A 22,868-nucleotide genomic window follows, 5' to 3' on the forward strand; every position below is an offset into this window, starting at 1 on the left:
GGCATTATTTATCATAGTGAAATATTACAAAGCCTAAATACTCATGAATAGGAGATTAAGTAAATTATGATATAGCTATACATAGTAACATTTTATATTTATTTACATGGGTAAGGTAAAATCTACAGGGAAATTTGCCCATGATGTATTATTATCAAGTGGAATGAAGTAGGATTATAAAACAATGTGTCTAGTATGATAACATTTAGGTAAAAATATATACATATATTTTAATATTTTACATATATATTTGCTGCAGGGATTAAGCAGCAAAATTGTTAAAAATTTTTAAATTGTTTAAATTGTTAAAATTGTTTCTCTCTAGGGAATGGTTAGATGAAGGGGAAACTTTTACTTACTTTTTATTTTTTTAATGTTTATTTTTTAGAGAGAGAGAGAGACAGAGTGTGAGCAGAGGAGGGGCAGAGAGAGAGAGAGAGACAGAATTGGAAGCAAGCTCCAGGCTCTGAGCTGTCAGCACAGAGCCCAGTGCAGGGCTCAAACTCATGAGTGGTGAGATCATGACCTGAGCCGAAGTAGGATGCTTAACCCACTGAGCCACCCAGGCACCCCAGGGAAACTTTTATTTTTAACTTGTAATAATTAAATTCTATACAACAAACATGTGTTAACTTTCTAATAAGCCAGAATTATTAAGACATATGTATTTTGAAGGGAAAGAAATGAAGAGGGTAACTTTCATATATTTAAAAATAAGTAAGAGTAGGATTGAGATGCTAAGGGAGGTTTCTGTAGTTCAGGCAACAATCTTCAAGAGTCTATGGCATGCAGAGCTTTGGGGGTAGGTGGTGGCATAGACCGGGAGTTCCTGACGACAAACTGAAGACTCAATATTTTGCATTATCCGCCTACACAAATTTTCTATTTGTTAATGTTTTTCACAATAATTTACTTATCTAAAAAGCAAATGTCATGCCTTAGCAAAAGCAAGAGGGTTTTAGATGCTTAACTCATTAAGCCTTTTGCTGGTAGAATGAGCTCTAGGGGTAATTTCAGAAAGTGTTCTGAAATGTAACAACTTAAGGAAATATTAATTATAAAAATTAAGACATGCTTATTATTAAAAAATCAAACTATACAAAAAGCTTAAAGATCCAACTATATGTTCCACAAGAAACTCACTTTAGACTTAGGAAACTCGCATAGGCCAAAAGTGAAGTGATGGAAAAAGATATTCCATGCAAGTGCCAACCAAAAGAAAGCAAGGGTGGCCATACTTAATCAGACAAAATATATTTTCAGTCAAAAATTTTCACAAGAGTCCAAGAAGGATATTATATAATGATAAAGGGCCAATTCACCAGGAAGATACATTAATTATAACTATGTATATACCCCAAATCAGAGCACCTGAGTCTTTAAAGCAAACATTGATAGAACTGATGGGAGGAAGAGACAGCAATATTATAATTGTAGGAGAGTGCATGAGCAGGGGAGAGGGGCAGAGGGAGAGAGAGAATCTCAAGCAGGCTCCATGCTCAGCATGGAGTCCTATGTGGGGCTTGGTCCCACAACCCTGGGATCATGACCTGAGCCAAAATCAAGAGTCAGATGCTCAACTGACTGGGCCACCCAGGCGCCCCAGTGCCTCACTTTCAATAACAGATAGAACAATAGCAACTTGAACCACTCCATAGACCAATAGACCTAACAGGCAAATACAAAACATTCCACCCAAGGGCAGCAGAATATATATTCTTCTCAAGTGCACATGGAACATTCTCTAAGATAGATCACATCTTAAGTCACAAAATAAATCTCAATGAATTTAAGAAGACTGATATTATACCAGGTATCTTTTCTTTCTTTCTTTCTTTCTTTCTTTCTTTCTTTCTTTCTTTCTTTCTTTCTTTCTTTCTTTCTTTCTTTTTTCTTTTTATAAAGTTTATTTATTTTTGAGAGACAGAGAGCACAAGCAGGGGAGAGGCAGAGAGAGAGACACAGAATCTGAAGCAGACTCCAGGCTCTGCACTCTGAGCACAGAGCCTGATGCAGGGCTCAAACCCACGAACTGCGAGATCATGACCTGAGCCAAAGTCAGATGCTTAACCAATTGAGCCGCCCAGGTGCCCCACCAGGTATAAAATTCCCCACAATGGAATAAAACTATAAATCTATAGCATAAGGACACTGGAAAATTCACATGTGGAAATTAAATAACACACTTTTGAACAACCAAAATCCTCAACAAAATACTAGTAGACTGAATTCAACAGTACATGAAAGGCTCATACACCATGACTAAGTGGGATTTATCCCTGGGATGTAATGATGGTTCCACATACAAAAATCAACTGGTGTGATATACCATATTAACAGAATTAAGGATGAAAACCCACATGATCAGCTCAATAGATACAGAAACAGTGCAGAGCCTGCTAGAACTCACAAATGGTGAGATCATGACCTGAGCTGAAACCAACTAAGTGCCCCAATACACAGTTTTTTAAAGACGGGATTTTTAAAACCTGTTCCTCTCTCTTCTCTTCTCCTCCCTCAACGTTCTTTCTCCCTGACTCTTCCATTAAAATTATAGAGAAAATTAGTTACCCGGTAGCTCAGAAATGCACATCAGCAGCAAAGCAGCAGCAACAAAATGATACCTCTTTCAGGAAGGAAGCAGCTTTGGGGGCAGGAATATCACTTGGTTCGTTAGTTTACTCAACAGAGATTTCCAGGCACCTTCACTACGGGTTCAGCCTTCTGGAGAGTGAGTCAGTGTCCCCCTGTGTTGGACACAGTGCAAAACTGCATTTTCTGTTGCAGGCATTTTCAGCTTATTACTATGTGATGGAGTTTTTAAACTTTACATCAGAGGAAACCCCTACTCAGGAAAAGGTGATCGACAGTATGGAAAAGTTCTGCTCTCAGCCTTGGAACGAGGTAAGTGACTAGAAATAGCAGCTTTCAGTATTGCCCCATGCTCTTGACGTCACAGAGGATGTAAGTCTGTTCTTTAAGTCCTGCTAACCTGACCAAGATCCAGCAAACATGTTAGACAGGCCCAGAGGGTGCTCTTAGGTAGGAGTGAGTGCATCAGCCATTTCTTAATAACTGGACACACAGTGGCTTAAACAAACATGGTCTTACTTTTCTCACGTAATACCAAGTCTGGCAGTTGGCAGCTGCCGGTATGGGGTCAGCAGTTGCCTCTATCTAAGCCATTACTTCTTCAATTCTGGTTTTGTTTTGGTTTGGTTTGGTTTTAGTTTATTTATTTATTTTGAGAGAGAGAGAGCACAAGCAGGAGAGGGGCAGAGAGAAGGAGAGAGAGAGAACCCCAAGCAGGCTCCACACTGCCAGGACAGAGCCCAAAGTGGGGCTCAAACCCACGAACCATGAGATCATGACCTGAGACAAGATCAACAGTAGGATGCTGAACCGATGAGCCACCCAGGCACCCCTTCAATTCTCTTGTCATGCCTATCTTCTCATGGACACAAGTTGTGGCTTCAGAGATCACAGTTACGTTCAAGGTCAGAAGGGTAGAGCCAGATACATCTGTTCCATTTTTCAAGAAACTATAAGCTATCCTAGAAGCTTCTGAGCAGTCTTTCTCTTACTTGTTAGCCAGGACTGGCTGGGAAAGCAGGGTGCAGGATATTAGGACGGGCTTAGAGCCTTAGATCCAGTGTGAGGTACTCCCTGGACTGGGCATGTTGTCACACATTCCCCTTCCCAGCCCCCAATCAGAGTTGTATGAGCAAGGAAGACAGGGAATTCACAGAATCTGCTATAAATGCCGTTGTGTTAAGACCCTTTCTCCACTGCCCAGGTCCAAGGTATCTCCTACTTTTTCATAAATTTGAAGCACAAATTTTTTCTTGTCTGAAGCACTGAGTCATTCAAAATCTAGTACTTCTTTTTTTTTTTTTAATGTTTGTTTATTTTTGAGACAGAGACACAGCATGAACCGGGGAGGGTCAGAGAGAGAGAGGGAGACACAGAATCTGAAGCAGGCTCCAGGCTCTGAGCTGTCAGCACAGAGCCCGTTGCGGGGCTCGAACTCACAGACCGTGAGATCATGACCTGAGCTGAAGTCGGACGCTTAACTGACTGAGCCACCCAGGCACCCCCAAAATCTAGTACTTCTTGATGAAAGTTTCCAGGGAGGAGAGAGGTATGGGGTCTACTCTAATCAAAAAAGATCATCTAGGGGTAGGTCAAAACAACAGCTGTTTTAAGTTGACAGGGTTGCAAATGTGAATGGTGCTTTCATTCTGAAGAGGTGTAATTAATTAAAAATTGGTGCTCTTCTCCTTGGCACTGACCAGAAAAGGAAGGAAGATTGTGCAAGAGGCTCGGACTTCTCCCTCATATTCCGTCTGAGTTAGAACAGGAAGGAAGGGTATTCAGAGCTTTCTGAAAGAGCCCCTCAAAATACCTCAGCACTTTACAGCTAACAAAACACTCAGGGGAGCACGTATTACTATCTCATAGAACCCAGTGGAGGAAAAGCTTGCATAACAGACCCTAAACTGTGAGCCCCTGCATCCGCTAAAGGAGTGCAGCCCCCTCCTAAGGCCCTCTGGAGAGGCCAGCGCTCAGGCCTGGCTGAGCTGGGCCTTTCTCCTCAATTGCTCAGCTCCGATGGTGAAAAGAGGGCCATGGAGAGGTGTCTGTTGTACATGTGTGATATTTCCTTCACTTCACTTCCAGCTGAAGACATATTTTGGTGATGTGAAGGAGAAGTACCTGAGTGAATATTGCTTTTCTGGAGCCTATATCCTCTCTCTCCTTCTGAATGGCTATCATTTCACAGCTGATTCCTGGAAGAATATTCATTTCATGGGCAAGGTAATTTGGGTACTTGCTGGGTTGTGGGCTGATTGGGTGACTGAGGCAGCTTTGGGCTTGAAAGAGGTAGGAGTCAGCCTGTTAAGTTTGGCCTGGTGTCCTGTTCTACCATTCACCTGTAACCCAAGCTGACATTTTGTGTCAGGCCCTCCTATGTTGACCGGCCAGTTGAGGATAACCTATCTAAGGAGCACTACCTGCACAGAATCCTTTCTGCTCATATAACAGTGACTAATTCCTTATAAAACAAACAGTGAGATATTAAAGTAATGTAACAGAATTTCAGTAGACTCATTGATTCTGTTTGCTGACCTCAACATCCATCCCAAAGGCCATCATCCCAAATGATTATCCCAAATCATCCCAAATGATTATCATGGCTTCTCATCAGGGCCCATCAAGATTGAGTAAATTGAAAGCTTAGTGTAAAGAAGGAGATGAGTAACTGTGAATGGGGGTCTTTGCTTAGAAGTCAGGTTAGCGTCAGCCTTACAGAAGCAGCCTCACGGCTGTGCTTTACCAGAGCGCCACCTGCAGGTATCCAGGCATAGAGAAACATTTACACTGATGGGCAACTCTCTACCTTTTCGACCCATACCCACTAATGGCAAAACACAATACTCCTTTTATTAAATATGGTGACTTCAAGCCAAGCAAAGCATTGAAGCACAGGGCTGTAGCAGCCTTAAGAATACTGTTTTCACTATTCTCTTGTCAGTGTTGACCTTGCTAATTCAAATGCAAATCTTTTCCTTGTTTTAATATCCTGGTCTTTCATTTTGTCACAATTTATTTTGTCTCTCTGAAGGATGTGTTTATGTCAAATTTATGAGTGATTTCTATTCTTTGAACTTCGGTGAATGAGCTAATATGTCTAAACCCCAGGTGGTAACTTCTCTGAGCCTTCCTTGACCCTGCCCCCGCCCCTCCACCCCCATAAAGGGAAGTCAGATAAGGTTCCTGTCCCCCACCAAGAGAAGTGGACCTTTTACAAACTATTCTCAGCACTGGTAAAGGTTTGGGGAGAGGAGCATTTCCACATGGAAATTGGTTGGAATGTGAATTGGCACAACCTTTCGGGAGACTGTTTTGGCAATATGTGCTAAGAGCCTTAAAATACACACATCATTTTATCCAATTACTCCATTTCTAGGATTTATAAATAATTGGATAAAGTGAGTAAAAGTAAACATATAAGGCGGTTCATGCCAGTGATGATGCCTTGAGACATGAGCTATACAGTTTAATTACATGTTCTGTACGAAAAAACATGCACAGAGAAGACTTGGGAGGCCGCAGCACAAAAAGGTAATAGCAGCAACTTCTGAGTGATCAAGTATAGGAAGTTTTAATTTTCCCTTTTAGGGTTTTCTGTACAACCTCATTTTCCCACCATGACCATGCACAACTCATGTAATAAAAACATTTTCAAAATTATTTATTATTCATAGACTATCTGTATTCCAGTATGTTTTGAGGTGACTGGAAAATATCCAAGATGGCAGGCCCAGGGCGTGTTTTTATCTTTAATAAGAATCCTTTCTCATGCATATGTACAGTCTTCCAACTTCCACAAAGTAACACAGACTTGCTGGGATTATTCCCCAGTCTTTCCTCTTTGAATCATAAAGATGTCCTGGTTACATATGGATGAAGTTCCTGGGCCTGACATAGATGGTAAAGACCAGAAACAGTCTTTATTCTCTTCTCTTTTGACCAGAGAACTTTGTAAGTTCTTCTTGGCAGAAGCAGGAGAATTGAGCAGTTATTCACCAAATTCCCTTCTGAATTTCAGGAATGTAACAGTGAGGCTCCCCAACTCACCTTAATCACATGCTCTGGCTCCATTTTCCCCACAACCATATTCCCAGCTTAGAATGTAAACACGATCCATTAAGAGAACTGGACACGGCCCTCTCCACCTGCTGCATCAGTGTTATGGATGGGATTGTGTGAAAGCTCATCTAACCCTCTGGCCAGAAACAACAGCCTTTCCCCCCCTTGCAGATCCACAGCAGCAGTGTCGGATGGACTCTGGGCTACATGCTGAACCTGACCAACATGATCCCCGCTGAGGAGCCGCTGTCCACACCTCTCTCCCACTCCACATATGTCTTCCTCATGGTCCTCTTCTCCCTGATCCTGGTTGCAGTGGCCATCATAGGCTTGTTTATCTTTCACAAGCCTTCATATTTCTGGAAAGACATGGTATAGCAGGAGCAGCTGAAATCTGCTGGCTGGAGTGAGAAAAAAACTTGCCCAGGGAGCATTTTCCTCCACAGTGGTGTTCAAAGTCATCCCTCCTTGCTCACCAAGGCCAGTCTTGACCAGCACGGAGCTTCCCTGGCTTTTGCTGCTGCCTTTCCATGGGAGGTATTCACCACCACCTGCCTCAAGGACTACCCTGCAGACGTCGTCTCTTTTGTGAGTCCTTCCCATCTCCCCTTTTCTCTTTTGTACTCTGTGCTTGTGTAGGTCTGGAAGACCTGCTGCCTTTCATGATCTTAGCTCTATAAAAGAACAATCCTGACTTTGTCCTGAAGAACTGAGGGTCCTGCGTCCTGCGCTGGGAAGCTGCGCTGGCTGAAAGAAGAATCTCAGGAACCGGTTCAGCTGTACTCACAAAGACCCTTTCTTTCTCCTGTTGCCCATTTATTAAGAACGCCATACAATGCCTCTGGAGAGGGCAAACACACATCTCATTCCCAGCCTGCTGTTTGCACAGGAGAATTTTCTAGACGAGACAAATATGTGCTAGAGCCAAAGAGTCTCGCAAGGGAATTTATGTGCTTGTGTAATTAATACAATACTTGAGCCAATCCAAAACAGGGATGTGGATGAGTTACATGTTCCTCGGTGATGCCAAAATGCTACAGAACAGGACCCCCAGACTAGAGATTTTTTTTAAAAGCTGACGTGACATATAAGCATTCAGATATAAGGGCATACTACATGGTAGGTAAACATGTCAGGAAGAAAAATACAATTACTATGAAGAATTTGGAAAATGCAGCCTTCAGTATATCTATTGGGCTTTTATTTTTATTGTAATAAAAATACATATAACATGGAGTTCACCATTTTAATGTGTACAATTCAATTGCATTTAGCATATTCACAGTGTTGTGCAACCATCACCACTATCTAATTCCAGAATATTCTGCCCACCCAGAAATTAGCTGGAGACAAGACCACCCCTGGGTGGGTTCAAACCATCAACCTTCTACTTAATAGCCAAAGATGCTAATCAATTGCACCACAAGACGCCCACTGAGTTTTAAAGCCACTCCAGGCCTTACTGTCACAGGGTTTAATTTAGTGAGAGCTACAGCATGCCTTTTCACTGCCATGGCATTTACTCATCAAAGTGTGCCAGGAACCAGGTCTGAAAGTGTTGTTGCCACTCCTGTCACACAAGAATGGGATCTCTTTACTTATTCCATGGACTATTTTGTGGGAGAAGCAGCAGCTATGGACCTTGTCACATAAACGTGAAGAGACCCTGTACTTTCTTCCTTTAATGACTGCTGTAAGAGTTACCTGTTGAGTAGCGTGGAGTGGTGACGTGTTACTCTGATGTTGTCCCAAGCTCCCATCTCTGGATCTGGGGACGACTGTTGAGCTGATGCAGGGAGGAGGTGGGGTGGGGGAGGAAAAGCTTTCCCACAAACTGGAAGCCAAATGCCCTTATATGTCTTGGATAACTAAGTCATTTTTTTTTTTTTTTACAACATCCAGGTGAATACAAGCTTAATAAAACTGAGAACAGGAACTTTCTCTTTTCTGCTACTCACAATTGAACTTGTTGTACTTTGATTAGGAATAAGAAGCCAAGTTTGGGCACGTTTAAACTCTTTTTATTAGTCGAAGTGGCTCTGTTGTCACAGCTAGTATTTATGGAGCATTTGTTGTGTCCCCATGTTCTGTGCTTCCATGCATTACATCCATTCTCTCATTCAATCCCTACAACAATCTGAAGAGAGCCACTACCACTCCCATTTCACAGAAGCAGACTGAGGCTCAGAGAGGGTAAGTCACTTGCCCAAGTGGCTGACCTAAGGCCTGCAATGCACTTAGCCATTATTTTCTCTCCCAAATATACTAGACTGGCTCTTTATAACTTCTAAGGACACACTTAACTCTGTATGAATACAGGGATCACAGGCATGGTAGAAAGGAAAGTAGACACATGATCTCTTCCCTGATGGACCTGTGATTTAATATTGCTTTAAGTCCACAAAGTCTGTCATGGCGACACCGATACTCTGTTCACATACTTTGCATGGTGATATATGTGGCATACGATGCTAATCAAGGATTCCCCATATTCCTGGCTTCTTAATTATAGTGCTTGCTCACTGCATAGCAGTTCTGCATCAAATAAATAATAGTTGATGATACCGATGAAAATAAAAAGTCATATAACTAGAGCCAACAGCAGCTCCTTTCTTCCTTATGTCTACATACACAAAGCCCTGTCACGCACATGCTCTATTCTGATTCTTAAAAAACCCCATGAGGGCATAAGTGCTATTTCTATTTTATAAATGAGGGTCACACAGACGAGTAGATGGTAGAGTGGATATTCAAATTCATGTATTCTGTCCCAAGTTTATTGCTCTGTCTTTTCTATAAGCACCGTCCCTTGGCAAATTGGAATTATAATCCACAATTTTCCTTCAATAAACATGGAAATCTTTTCTTATTCCATTTCTGTCTTGCGGCCTGGGTCCAAAACAAGTGCATTAAGGTATTCGGGAGCCAAATTCCACTTGTTTTAAGTCTCAAGTCATGGAGATGATCAGCAGGCACAACCTAATCTCATTTCTGTTGGAGGGAAAGATGGTTTTGTGGCAGATTCAGGAATCTGCTTTGGGCCATTCTGTATGAGAAAGGCTAAATAAAATGGGTCACTGTCAACTGATTTTAATACTGAATTGGCCGCTGGTTATAAATGATTACCATTCCTTCCTGGCCCTTCACCTAAACTTAGTTCCGCCATTCCTTTAGAAGGTGGGAAACTTTTTTTCTGTGGACCACATCAGAAATGGTTACTTCTGTAGACAAAAGAATGAAGTGTGTGTGTGTGTGTGTGTGTGTGTGTGTGTGTGAGAGAGAGAGAGAGAGAGAGAGAGAGAGAAAGTTTTCTCCTTATCCAATTCTTTAATAAGAAATATAAAATGCAATATAAATAAAAGTGTTTAAAAGTATACTTCATTTTAATGTTGTATCAGTCAAAATCTCTGCAAGTAAGAGATGGTGCAAAGTAGGGAACTAAGAAGAGTTTAAGAAATTGACTGTATCCAAGGTATTATCATTTCAACATGTAGTTAATATAAAAATCACTAACATTTGTTTTTTCACATTAAGTTTTGAAGCCCGCTGTTGTGCACTGCAGTTACAGCACATCTGAATGAGGACCAGCTATGTTTCAAGTGGTCAACAGCCACGTATGACTAGTCACTACTCCACTGGACAGCACATGTCTAAAAATACGTTCAAGGCTTAAAAAGACACAGGCAAGAATCCTTTGTCTTTCTACTGAGGGGGGATTAAAAGAAACAGCTATAGACACTGTAGCATCTTGCTATTATTTATTATATATGAAGTTAAAACATTATTCTTAAACATCATTCTTCTTTAAGATCTCAGCTCAGAATTTCACTTTATTCCTCAGGTCTTGCTGCCTTTTTTTGTGAAGGCAGAGATGCCTGTTGTTCAGGCCAAGATGCCTGATGAAAGACCTTCGGGAAGTTTAATCTGGATTCAAAGATGACACAAGATAATTTTGATGATTATATCCTATAATCAAATTGTAAATCTGAATATTAAAGGTTAGTTTCTTAATAGCTCACAAAGGTTACCACATTATTGTATTAAAATTACTGTTAAAATATATTCTTATTTATCGTCAGCTTTAAAGATGAGCTGAATTTCACCCAGATTGGTCTGGTCTCTCTCTGATTCAGGTTCTAATAATCATTATCTCGTTAGAACAGGACAGTTGCTTATAGTTAGTTGTGCTCGCTAACCATGATTCTTTTCAGTTTGTGTGAGTTTTATCTTTTAAACTTGTAACAACCTTAAAGTTTGCATGGCTTACCACAGTAAGCCCATGTCCATGATTCTGCATGTCCATGGGTTGATTTTCATGTCCTTGGGTCTGCATGTCAGCTGGGCAGCTCTCCTCCAGGCAGTTGGTCTGGTTCAGGCCTGCTCCAATGTATCTTGCATTCTCCTACGAGAAATGAATGGCAGGGACACAAGAGAGTAAGAGGAAACATGGGAGGCCTCTTATATAGCCTTGGCCAGGACAGGCCCCTGTCCCTTCCATTCACATTCTATTGACCACAGTAGGTCATGTGACCAAGCCCAACATGACAAGTTGGAGAAACACTGGGAGGAATGGCGAGGTCATAAGGCAAAGGACACAGATGATGGATCCCAATACACAAGAGGAGTGAAGCAGGGGGCACAATGATTGAATCCACCACAGTGTCTCCTTAAACTAAAACATGAAGTGTGTTTTCTATAAATTATAGTCTACTTATCTTGTCAAGGAATATTCTTCTTTAAAAATGTCATTACTTTCAAGTAATTGACAGTCAATCTGCCACTTCTTTCCACAGCCTCAATCAGGATGCTCTAGCTTGCAAATTAGCCATATATTCCCAAATGGTAGATTTCCTAAAAGAACATGTGTCTATTTTCCTCATTTTATGTGTTTAGGACAATGTGTAGTTAACTACCCGAGTTTTTATTTGTATATGAACTGTAATACAACTGAATATAATTGGTTTTTATCACAGGTATGATGGATTTTTTAGTAACGGGGAAAGGAGTACCTCCATGAACCTTCTCTTTAGAAAACTGGCATTTAAGACTATACATGTGACAGAAGCACTGCTATACCTTTTGTGTTTCTCTATTTTATTTTTTTAAGTTTATTTATTTATTTTGAGAGAAAGAGAGAGAGAGCCTGGAAGGGGCAGAGAGAGGGAGAGAGAATCCCAAGCAGACTTCGCACCATCAGCATGGACCCCAATGAGGGGCTTGAGCCCATGAGCTGTGAGATCACGAACTGAGCAACAGAGCCACCCAGGCGCCCCTTGCATTTCTCTATTTAAAATTTTTTTTAATGTTTATTTATTTTTGAAGGAGAGACAGAGGATGAGCAGGGGAAGAGGAGAGAGAGAGAGGGAGACACAGAATCCAAAGCAGGCTCCAGGCTCTGAGCTGTCAGCACAGAGCCCGACATGGAGCTTGAACTCATGAACTCACAAACCACGAGATCACGACCTGAGCCAAAGTCAGACGCTTAACTGACTGAGCCACCCAGGTGCCCCTACATTTCTCGATTTTAAATTTAAGTTGATACAGTAGTGGCATCACCCTCATCAGCACCTGAGTTGACTTTTTATTTTAATATCCCTATTGAATGTGTGTTGAAGAGCAAAGCTCACCAGAGAATATGGATCAGTCGATGACAAATGAGACACAGTCACCTAAGAAACAACATCATTCCTTATAATGAAGTTCTAAGAAGAAAGGGGAGGCAAGCCTTGAGAGCTAGGTAAGGAATGCTGTGACCTAAACCATACTGGTTCTCCTCCTAAACCTGCCCTGCCTGAACTGTATACTTAAACTTAAAGCCACTTAAAGCCACTACTGCCTCAAGTAACCAGGATAAGAATCAACTTCATTGGGGCGCCTGGGTGGCGCAGTCGGTTAAGCGTCCGACTTCAGCCAGGTCACGATCTCGAGGTCCGTGAGTTCGAGCCCTGCGTCGGGCTCTGGGCTGATGGCTCAGAGCCTGGAGCCTGTTTCCGATTCTGTGTCTCCCTCTCTCTCTGCCCCTCCCCTGTTCATGCTCTGTCTCTCTCTGTCCCAAAAATAAATAAACGTTGAAAAAAAATTTTTAAAAAAATCAACTTCATCAACAGCACCTGCACACTTTGCCACGGCAACATTTTTCATTCTGATTCCCCTTTCCAATCTTATTATCACCCCAGTAAAGACCTGATACCAGGAATGGTGGTCACGTCTCCAACCTATTAAAGCCAGAATAAGTTTTATAAAAAGCAGGTTTTGGATGCCTGGATGGCTCAGTTGGTGAAGTGTCTGACTCTTGATATCAGTTCAGGTCATGATCTCGTGGTTCGTGAGATGGAACCCTGTGCTAGGCTCAATGCTGACAACATGGCGCCTGCTTGGGATTCTCTCTCTCTCCCTCGGCCACTCCCCCCTTCAAAATAAATATATACATATATATTTAAAAAGGAGGTTTTATCACATTGCTTCCTAACAAAATTGCTGGTGGCTTTCCATTGCCTACAAAATAAGGTCAAACTCTCCAACAGACATTCAAGCTTTTTGATCCATGCCTATAAGCTGTCTCCAGGCTTACATTCCACTCCACCCCTCTGACATTACCTACACTCCAAATACGGTAGACTGCCTCTTCACCCAACACTGTTCAGGTTTTTGCTCAATTTGGAACAGCTTTGCCCCACTCTACCTTCAAAGCTCAGTTCAGATGCCTTCAGTGAAGTCTTTTTCACATCTCCAAGTCAGAATAAACTTCTTCCCTGTGCTAGGGCAGCCCTTTCCCTGGGCCTGCATTAGAATACTTAGACCAGGGGCGCCTGGGTGGCTCAGTCGGTTGAGCGTCTGACCTCGGCTCAGGTCATGATCTCGCGGTCCGTGAGTTTGAGCCCCGCGTCAGGCTCTGTGCTGACAGCTCAGAGCCTGGAGCCTGTCTCGGATACTGTGTCTCCCTCGCTCTCCGCCCCTCCCCCATTCGTGCTCTGTCTCTCTGTCAAAAATAAATAAACATTAAAAAAAATTAAAAAAATAAAAGAACACTTAGACCATTCTATTTGTTCTATTCGGTGTCTGAGTTAAGCTCCTCAGGGGAAGATACGTGACTTCTTTCTTTCTGAAAAGTTGGCCTCAGAGGTATTTTAGCAGGAACTAAGGTAATAGTCCTAGTTAATCTCTATCTCCACTGCCAGGAAGTCTGGTCCATACCACTATTTCTGCTTCGGTATCCATATTTTTTAATCTTTGACATGATCTACGTCTTCCGCCAGCTTTTAAGGACCAGCTCAACTCCTGATTCTTTGGTGGTGCCTCCTTGGATTACCTACATTGAACTTTTCCTTCTTGGACCATGCATTTAGTTTCTGTATAGCTCACCACACAGCACCTGATCACACATATTACTTAAGTAGAATTTTAAGGATTAGAATGCACCCTAAAAGTCATGCTTATCAAAATGTAATGTGTATGTAACTCACCTAAGAATTACTACTAATTTTTTTAAAGTTTTTATTTATTTTGAAAGAGAGAGAGAGAGACAGAACGCGGGCATGAGCAGGGGAGGGGCAGAGAGAGAATCCCAAGCAGACTCTGCGCTGTTATCACAGAGCCTGACAACGGAACTCCAACTTACGAACCACAAGATCACGACCTGAGCTGAAATCAAGAGTTGGCCGCTTAACAGCCTCAAGCCACCCAGATACCCCAAAATAGATATTAATTTTAGTTAATCAAAAAATGATTGCATAGGTCTGCGGTGAGGCTGAGGTTCTCCATTTCCAACAAGCTGCCTGGTAATGCCACTACTTTAGCATTCCATGGAGTTCCTTCTGCTGACTCTCAGATAAGTGGTCATCTTCAGCCTGAATGCCATTTGGCAGCCTGTCCCAGTGGGCCAGCTCAAGTGCAATTTACAAAGCTTACTCTTTCTCTTACACAACATTCCTCAAGGGTTTCTTTTTGGGTCAGTTTTCCATGCCTCTGGAGATTTCTGTCTGCCTTGCTATCTGCCTTTGGGGAACAAATGCCCTGCACTCACTGAAGGCCTGGTGTGCCTCAGAGAGATTTCTCCCAGCTCTTCTGCCCTGTATCAACATTCATAGATCAAAATCCTTTTTCTCATGTCTGCATAATATTATCTATAGTGTTTTAGAATTTTAATTTCCAGACCCCAATTAATGTACCTTTAGTCATTTTTAGTCTTGCTATTACAGAATCAAGAATGTTCGTGAGATAGTGAAGAGATGGTTTGTTGTAGGAAACAGAGAAGAGTATGATGAGAATGGGGCCAGATTAAATTGGGCCTTGAAGAATATGGAAAGGAGTTTAGATGAAACACATTAAAAACAATGCAGAGGGCAGAGAGAACTGAAGTTTTTTTTAGGAAGGACCTGGAATGGGTATGAAAATTACATTTAGGCACAACTGGTCAAAAAAGAATAAAAGAGACGAGCTGCTGAATAATCAGGTAAAAGACCTGGAGAATATGAGACACGTTATAGAAGAAAAAAATCTATAGGTTTTAGCCCTTGACCTGATATAGGATACCAGAAAGACAGAGATGACTCAAGGGATTTGAAGTTGACTGACAGGCTTAACAGTGGTGCTTTCAGGAGAAACAGGAAAGTGAAAGAGTTTGCTAATTTGTATTTTTGGGAAGGAGTGGTGTGGAAGTAAAGAAATGATTATGTTTGGTTACATGTATGTTGAAGTATGACATGGCAGCAAGATATCCAAGACAAAATGTCACCTAATCAGGGAAAAAATGACAGATGACACCTTTGATGGCACCAATCCAATTGAACAAGGTTCAAGAGTTATTTTCCTCTACAACAAGGTTTTAGGGGAGCCTGGGTCACTCTGTTGATTAAGTGACTGTAGGAGGGGCCAACAGGAGGGGAAATGGGTACAAGGTTTCTTTCTGAGGGAAAGAAAATGATCTGGAATTGGTGGCAATGATTACACAACTCTATGAATATATTAAAAACCACTTGCCTATATACTTTAAAAGGGTGAATTTTATGGTATGTGAATTATATCTCAATATGTTAAAAAAGTAACTTAAAGACCAATGAAAGAAAAGGCTGAGTTAAATTGGGGGTCAGCATAAAAGACTCTGAACTATGTGCTCATATGTTCCCAATGTCAGAGCAAGTAGGAGAAAGCAAAGCTGCCATGCATCTGAGGTCATATTAAAACATAGCATGGGTTTCAAGTATTTTGAATTTTTTTTTTTTTTTTTAGGAAGTACTACACACAGGATATGACAAATTAGTAAAGGAGTGCTGATTTCGGGGGGAAGTACTAAAAAGTTATCCATCTTTATTTCTGGATTATTTTGGATTTGATTAAAAACAATTTTTTTATTAGTTTTCTTTATTTTTGAGAGGCAGAGAGAGAGAGAGAGAGAGAGAGAGAGAATGTGAGTGGGGGAGGGGCAGAGAGAGAGGGAGACACAGAATCCGAAGCAGGCTCTAGGATCCCAGCTGTCAGCACAGAGCCCGATGCAGGGCCCGAACTCACAAACCGTGACATCATGACCTGAGCTGAAGTCGGACGCTCAAACGACTGAGCCACCCAGGCGCCCCTGGATTTGTTTTTTAAATAGGTCAAAACCTAAAAACCAAAAATAACATTAGGATTAAAGATATTTTTGCTCAAAAAATTTAATCTTGTCAAATTTTTTTTCAATAAAATAAATTGAACCATTGAAAAATTAACTTGGCAAGAAAAATAAATGAAGTGTGCCATACACTACAACATAGGTCAATCTTAAAAACATTATGCTAGGGGCGCCTGGGTGGCGCAGTCGGTTGGGCGTCCGACTTCAGCCAGGTCACGATCTCGCGGTCCGAGAGTTCGAGCCCCGCGTCGGGCTCTGGGCTGATGGCTCAGAGCCTGGAGCCTGTTTCCGATTCTGTGTCTCCCTCTCTCTCTGCCCCTCCCCCGTTCATGCTCTGTCTCTCTCTGTCCCAAAAATAAATAAACGTTGAAAAAAACCAAAAAAAACAAAAAAAAACATTATGCTAAAGAAGCCAATCACCAAGGGCAGATACACCATTCCATCTACATGAAATGTCCCGAGCAGTCACATCTATGGAGACAGAAAGGGGATTAGTGGTTGCCTGGGAGGTGGGGGTGGAAGCTAGGGGAAAGAGGAGTGACTGCTACTGTGCTTGGGTTTGGGGGGAGGGAGGGGTGATGAAAATGTTCCAAAATTGTGGTAGCAGCTGCACAACATCATGAAGATACTAAAAACCACAGTTTACATTAACCAGGTGAATATGAATAGGTGAATTACACACCAATAAAGCTGTTATTTAAAAATTAATTCAAAATACTCCCTTCCACTAGAATGAGCAATTAATAATTACATGTGTGAAAACGTCTACTGTTACTTCCATAATGTCAAACATTTGCTGGAAACTTACAATTCACATATTTTTATGAAGAAAAGCATAACATTAAGTAAACATGGATCACATCAGTCCCAATTCATCTCCTTACATGATAAATAAGAAAATAATTTACATATTCCCTTTAAAAATACTTTAAAGACAATAAATTGTGTCCCAGGTAGAGGATGTCCAATTGGCATCACAGTGCTCCACCTGCAATGAAAATAACAATTATAATAAAAATAGTTTAATAACTCAAGATGATAAAGAAATTATTCTTTAATAAATAGGGCCTAATTTGTTGGTTAGTTGCTTTCTGAGTGCTATCATGTATGAAATTTTAATTTACTGCTTCCTCCCTCAAAAAACACAAAAATAATGGAAGGTTTTACATATGTACAGCACTTCTACAGTGAATAAGGTAGTATTCATTCCTGATATAAACTTTCAATACCCAAAACAATATTTTGTCTTTGTTTTTCTTGGATAATAGGTAAAAGAAGGAAAATAGTTTATGAATTTTACATCATCATCACTGATTTATACTAAGTGGTAATATGTATTAAATGTAGGAATAATCAAAGTAAAACATGAAAACCTACAGTGTTTTAGTAAGCAGGAAACAAAGTCACTTCTTCAACATTATTTTGGAGATGTCTTGTTTTAATTTCTGATTAATCTTGAATTAAGAAGTACAGTTCATTGGGGCGCCTGGGTGGCTCAGTCGGTTGAGTGTCTGACTTTGGCTCAGGTCATGATCTCGCAGTCTGTGGATTCAAGCCCCACATCGGGCTCTGGGCTGACAGCTCAGAGCCTGGAGCCTGCTTCAGATTCTGTGTCTCCCTCTCTCTCTGCCCCTCCCCCGCTCATGCTCTGTCTCTCTCTCTCTCTGTCAAAAATAAATAAACATTAAAAATTTTTTTAAAAAGAAATACAGTTCATTAACTTTAAACATCTTTATAACTTTTTATGAAAAACAAAGTAAAGAAATTGGTATTAAAAATAATTGTCATCTAATGATTTCCTGTTATTTTTTATGAATTCTAATTTTAACACATGAGTATTTCTTAAAATGAGCATTTTAATGCCCTGCTTACTTCTCCAGCTTCATTGCTGTTCCATTTTTTCCTTCCCCAGTCTGGCTTCACCTGGTTTCCTTTCCTCAGTCCTCCCAATGTTCCATGCTGTTCCTTCTGCCCCTTCTCCCATGTCACCCCTTCAGTCATGCTCAGCTTGCAGCTCCTATATCAGTTCTCAGGAAAGTGTCTATCATCCATCCACCTATTCTCTTTAGACATACCTTTTACCTTCCTTCCTGGCACTTAACAGAGTTTGTAACTACACACATGATTATGTGAATTTTTTTTCTGACAAATCGTGGTTTCTCTCTTGACCATTAACTCTGTGAGAGTGACCATGTCTGTCTTTCTTCACAGTACAGTACCTGCCATACCACAGATACTCCATAAACATTAAATTAATATGGAATAAGTTTGGCTTCATAAAATCACTACCTAATGTACTGATTAGATGTGATTAACAGCTGACTTATCATTAGGAATAATGACTGTCAGAGGTAGTAGGATGACATTCAAATGCTGAAAGAAAAATTCTAGCCAACCAAGAAGTCTATATCTAGCAAAACTATCCTTCAAAAAGGAATGATTACTATGTTCCAGTAGTCCTTTGCTTTGCAAAAACAGAAATTTGATTTTGATAATTTATCTAGAATTGAAAAATACAGTTTCTCAAGTTTTTAAATACAATCCAAATGGCACCAAAATCCAACAAAGCAATGATGTTGGATTAGGCTTCTTTCTCTTTAAAAATTAGAAAATAATTTCTATCAAAAGTAAATAAAAGGCCTCATCTCTAAATAAAAGGCCTCATTTTTAAGTAACTCATTAACTCTTAGATTTTTGCTTGTGACATTTCTAGAAGATCATTTCTTTGATGGAATTCTTCATTGTGGAATAAGATACCCATGAATAGTTATGACATTTATTCTTTCCTCGATAGCATAACTCCACCATTATGAATGATATTCAATTATGACCATGATAATTCTATAAACATGTTCATCTTTGGTTTTGACATCCAGTTGGAAGCTGTTCTTTTAGCATTAACTATACAAGGAAACCATATGAAAGGAATTTTAGATCATCTGCTAATACTGCAAACATTACTATAACATGCACTTTTTTCAATTCATTTATTTCCACAACTAATGTTTCCACAATAACATAAATGATGGAATCGAAATAAACTGGTGCTTCATTTGAATTATCTAGTCAGCTACTTTTTTTTAAAAAAGTGAGTCTATATACATTCCCAATTTTTGCTTCTGGAATGCAATACTTTTGGGTTTCTGGTTTTCAGACAGATAAAATTTTATTGAGCTCCTAAAGAAGGCAGAAATCTTTAGCGTACACTATACAAAAAAAAAAATGCTTACAGAATTCTTGGACACATTGTAAGATAAAAGGCAATTACCATTGCAAAATTAAACAATTTAAAAAAAGGTAGAGACTATATGGAGAAAAACTATAGTGTTCTTAGCACTACTAACAGATCAAGAAGTTGTTAAGCTGTCAATCATTCAAGCTATGTGAATGGATGAAAATACTAATTTAAGATTATAGAGGCAGGGACAGAAGGATGTTATAGACAATGTCTACTAGAAAAATCTTTCCACCTATTCAAATACTACTCTGTTGTCAATTTCATTTTTTTTCAGGGACTTCCCCCCCCCCCCCCCCCCCCCCCCCCCCCCCCCGGCATACACAGCTATAGCTGTCCTTCTCATGGCGGACCCTCTGGTTTTGTGACAGCTCTGAAAAATGGGCAAATGAGTGGAGGAAGACATAGTATAGGACTGAGAATCACAATTATTTTGAATATGAATGTAGTGGCTTGAGATGGAAAAATCCTCAGTGTGATTACTTTGTCACGACATGTATAAAACCCATCAGGGCTCTTACAGCGATGCACAGAATTTTACTTGGAAAAGAGACTGGATGCAAAATACAATCACCAGGAGTTGCTGTTATAACAGAGGACAGTTTCTCAAAAAAAAAAATAATAAGGCAGAGAGTTTAATTAAATTGTATTCTAGGGGCGCCTGGGTGGTGCAGTCGGTTAAGCCTCCGACTTCAGCCAGGTCACGATCTCGCGGTCTGGGAGTTCGAGCCCCGCGTCGGGCTCTGGGCTGATGGCTCAGAGCCTGGAGCCTGTTTCCGATTCTGTGTCTCCCTCTCTCTGCCCCTCCCCCGTTCATGCTCTGTCTCTCTCTGTCCCAAAAAAATAAATAAATGTTGAAAAAAAAAATTTTTTTAAAAATTGTATTCTAATTGGATCAAATAAACAGCACATTTCTGAAAAACTCATGTTAAAATATTCTATAATTTAAAAGGGCAATTGTACATTTTTAAATTGTTTTCCAAATCTATCCCAATTAGAGTATCTCTCATCTGTAGCCCTATATATTTCTTCTCTTTCTTAAAAAACAAAATAAAACAAAACAAAAAACTTTGGGAAGAGGGGTCACTGGAAGGTAAAAGTAAGTCTATACCTCCAGACAAGAAAACTGCTGTTTTAGAGTTACTGCTACTAGTTTGTTTAGAGGCTTTAGTTTACAAAGCACTTTCACTGTCACATTTCACCATAATCCCAGGTGGGAGGTAGGACACTGAAAACTATGATCACCCAGGCTGTTCAGATACTAAAACTACAACTCACCAAGTGAAGGGCCTCTAAGCATATTTAAGTGGAGTCATCTTATGAGGTTCATAATAGGGCAGGTAACCACCCTTTTTGACAAAACAGTCCTTCACAGCACCGCCTCGCTGCACTCAATATGACGTTTTATTCTGGAAACAAGTAATATAATAAACTTCAGTTCTTTCCTCCCATTTACCCTTTACAGCTGGAGTTACAAATTCAAATGCCAGGCAGGCTGACATACCTAAGTAAGACATGTCCCAAATAAAGATATGATTTAAAAAAAAAAAATCAACGAAACTAAGTCTTGGTGCTGCGGAGGCTACAGGGGGATGGGACACTTGGACTGAAGAACCGGAGAGGCTTACTCTTCACGGGGAAGACCCTGCAAATCACGGACTATTGCCATGTACAGATCTGGTTTCCTACATCTGATTTTTCAAGAAATCTCGATTTTCATGTGAAGTTCCTGATAATGACAGCAACTTAACAAAATTAAAATAAAATAAAAATAACTTAAGTACTTTGGAAGTGAGATTGGGACTACTAAACGGAGATATCTGCTAGACCAATACTATTTCCCTTTAAACCTGAAAATATTTAAGTCTGATATATATATATATATATATATATATATATGTGTGTGTGTGTGTGTGTGTGTGTGTGTGTATACACATACATATACGTGTGTGTGTGTATATGTATATATATATACATATTTTTTTTTAATCCCCCCTAAACTACAAACTGTCCAGTATTAGATCTCAAATCCTACACTGCCTCCTTTTAGCCTGTTGTATATTCAGGCCAATATACTTCATAACACTTAGGTGTAGTTATAATACATCTCAGTAAATACACGCTATCAGCGCCCCCATCCGCGCCATCCGCCGCGCACACCGGCGGGAGGCCACTCGACGCACGTTGACTTTGGAGAAGCGGTCTCGCGCGCACGTCCCCCAGGACTCCGGTTGTCGCTGCGGACCCGTGCGCGCCGGGAAGCTCGCGGCAGGTACTCACCCGTTGGGGATACGGTTCTTCACCATGACGAGAGAAGTTCAGGGCTCCCACGCGCCAGGACAACCAGCTCTCAGGCTTCTTCCAGAACAGACCCTCAGGCAGCTGCGGCCACCGGAGCGCGCACTCAGCCCGCAGGTGATCAAAGCCGGCGTTCCTGCAGGAACTATAAGCCAGGGCAGGAGTGACAGACTCCGACGCCTCAATTCGAGTCACAAGCCCAGGCTGCGCGTGAACAGACGTAGCGCACCGAAAACTCCCGAAGACTCCCGAAGGCGTACGCTCTACCCCTCACGAGCCGCATCGCGCATGCTCCTGGACCGCCTTGACGTCAGTGCCCGAGGAACGAGCGCTGGGCAGGCGGCGGGCGCGGTGGTCGGGATCCTTGCTGGGCGGTTGGTGACCTTCCCAGAGTCCGCAATAAATGGCGTGTCCTCGTAACATAACAAGAGTGCACTCTCCATCCAGGTGAATGTCATACTGCCTGTTAAAGCCCCCTGGACCCCACTATCTTGTCTGTTGGAGTCCTGCTCTGTGGGCAAAACCAGCGGCGGCCCCCAGTAACCAGAGACCCGCACAGGCCGCTAGAAACTTGTAGTCCCCAGAACCTGGCCGACCTGTCAATCATGCCCTTTGGGAATTGAGAGGGTTGAGAAACACTCCCATTTTCCAGCATTCGAGAGTCGAGCTTGATTTGCAGCAAATCCAAGACCATGTTATTTATTGTCTACTATGTGCTGAACATCTTGTTAGGATTGGTGGTGGACGGATGAGTTCGTACCCCAGCTCTCATCCTCACGTTATGGTAGGCAGAAAGCTGAACTTGCAAAGTAGGATGTAAGAAGAAAAAGTGCAATCGTAAGTGCTCTCTCTTCAAGGTCACAGAAGGGTCAGAGTAACAATTTCCTGGAAGATGCGGGGTTTGAATTAGGCTTTGAGACGTGAAATGCTCTAGATTAGAGGAAAACTGCAAAAATCAAAGGATGGACGTGGCAGAGAGTGGCAAGAAGAGTGGTCAGGCTATAGTGGAAGGTGTATGTTGGAGAGTGGGAAGCAGGGCTTAGCTGAGGAGGCAGACCAAGTGGTCTTTTAGCC

General features: G+C 41.2%; 2 protein-coding genes and 2 long non-coding RNA genes across 24 annotated transcripts in view; 2 read left to right on the forward strand and 2 right to left on the reverse strand.

The window, feature by feature from the left end:
- ENTPD1 (ectonucleoside triphosphate diphosphohydrolase 1) overlaps positions 1 to 10,756 on the forward strand; it is a 131,035-nt gene extending 120,279 nt beyond the window's left edge. For 8 of the 10 annotated variants that reach the window (XM_045040492.1, XM_006938035.5, XM_045040493.1 and 5 more), the window contains 3 exons: positions 2,788 to 2,904; positions 4,681 to 4,818; positions 6,826 to 9,528. In XM_045040492.1, coding sequence (XP_044896427.1) covers positions 2,788 to 2,904; positions 4,681 to 4,818; positions 6,826 to 7,032 — 462 coding nt within the window. In that variant the 3' untranslated portion in view covers positions 7,033 to 9,528. Of the gene's footprint in view, positions 1 to 2,787; positions 2,905 to 4,680; positions 4,819 to 5,971; positions 6,792 to 6,825; positions 9,529 to 10,188 lie in introns of those variants that run through there. The other 2 variants (XR_002736887.2, XM_045040491.1) reach the window with 2 other exon arrangements.
- Positions 10,399 to 22,187, reverse strand: LOC123380861. The gene is made up of 2 exons (XR_006587190.1): positions 21,777 to 22,187; positions 10,399 to 11,056 (listed from the first exon to the last, which is right to left on the reverse strand). It is a non-coding gene; the product is annotated as an uncharacterized LOC123380861 (long non-coding RNA).
- Positions 17,066 to 17,858, reverse strand: LOC109492607. The gene is made up of 2 exons (XR_002736889.2): positions 17,639 to 17,858; positions 17,066 to 17,249 (listed from the first exon to the last, which is right to left on the reverse strand). It is a non-coding gene; the product is annotated as an uncharacterized LOC109492607 (long non-coding RNA).
- Positions 22,103 to 22,868, forward strand: part of CC2D2B (coiled-coil and C2 domain containing 2B) — a 95,631-nt gene continuing 94,865 nt past the window's right edge. For 9 of the 12 annotated variants that reach the window (XM_019813601.3, XM_045040484.1, XM_045040485.1 and 6 more), the window contains exon 1: positions 22,103 to 22,241. The gene's annotated coding sequence lies outside the window, so the exon portion shown is untranslated. Of the gene's footprint in view, positions 22,242 to 22,262; positions 22,632 to 22,868 lie in introns of those variants that run through there. The other 3 variants (XM_045040481.1, XM_045040483.1, XM_019813602.3) reach the window with 2 other exon arrangements.

This window comes from Felis catus, chromosome D2, assembly GCF_018350175.1.
Source record: "Felis catus isolate Fca126 chromosome D2, F.catus_Fca126_mat1.0, whole genome shotgun sequence".
NCBI classification, from domain to species: Eukaryota; Metazoa; Chordata; class Mammalia; order Carnivora; family Felidae; genus Felis; species Felis catus.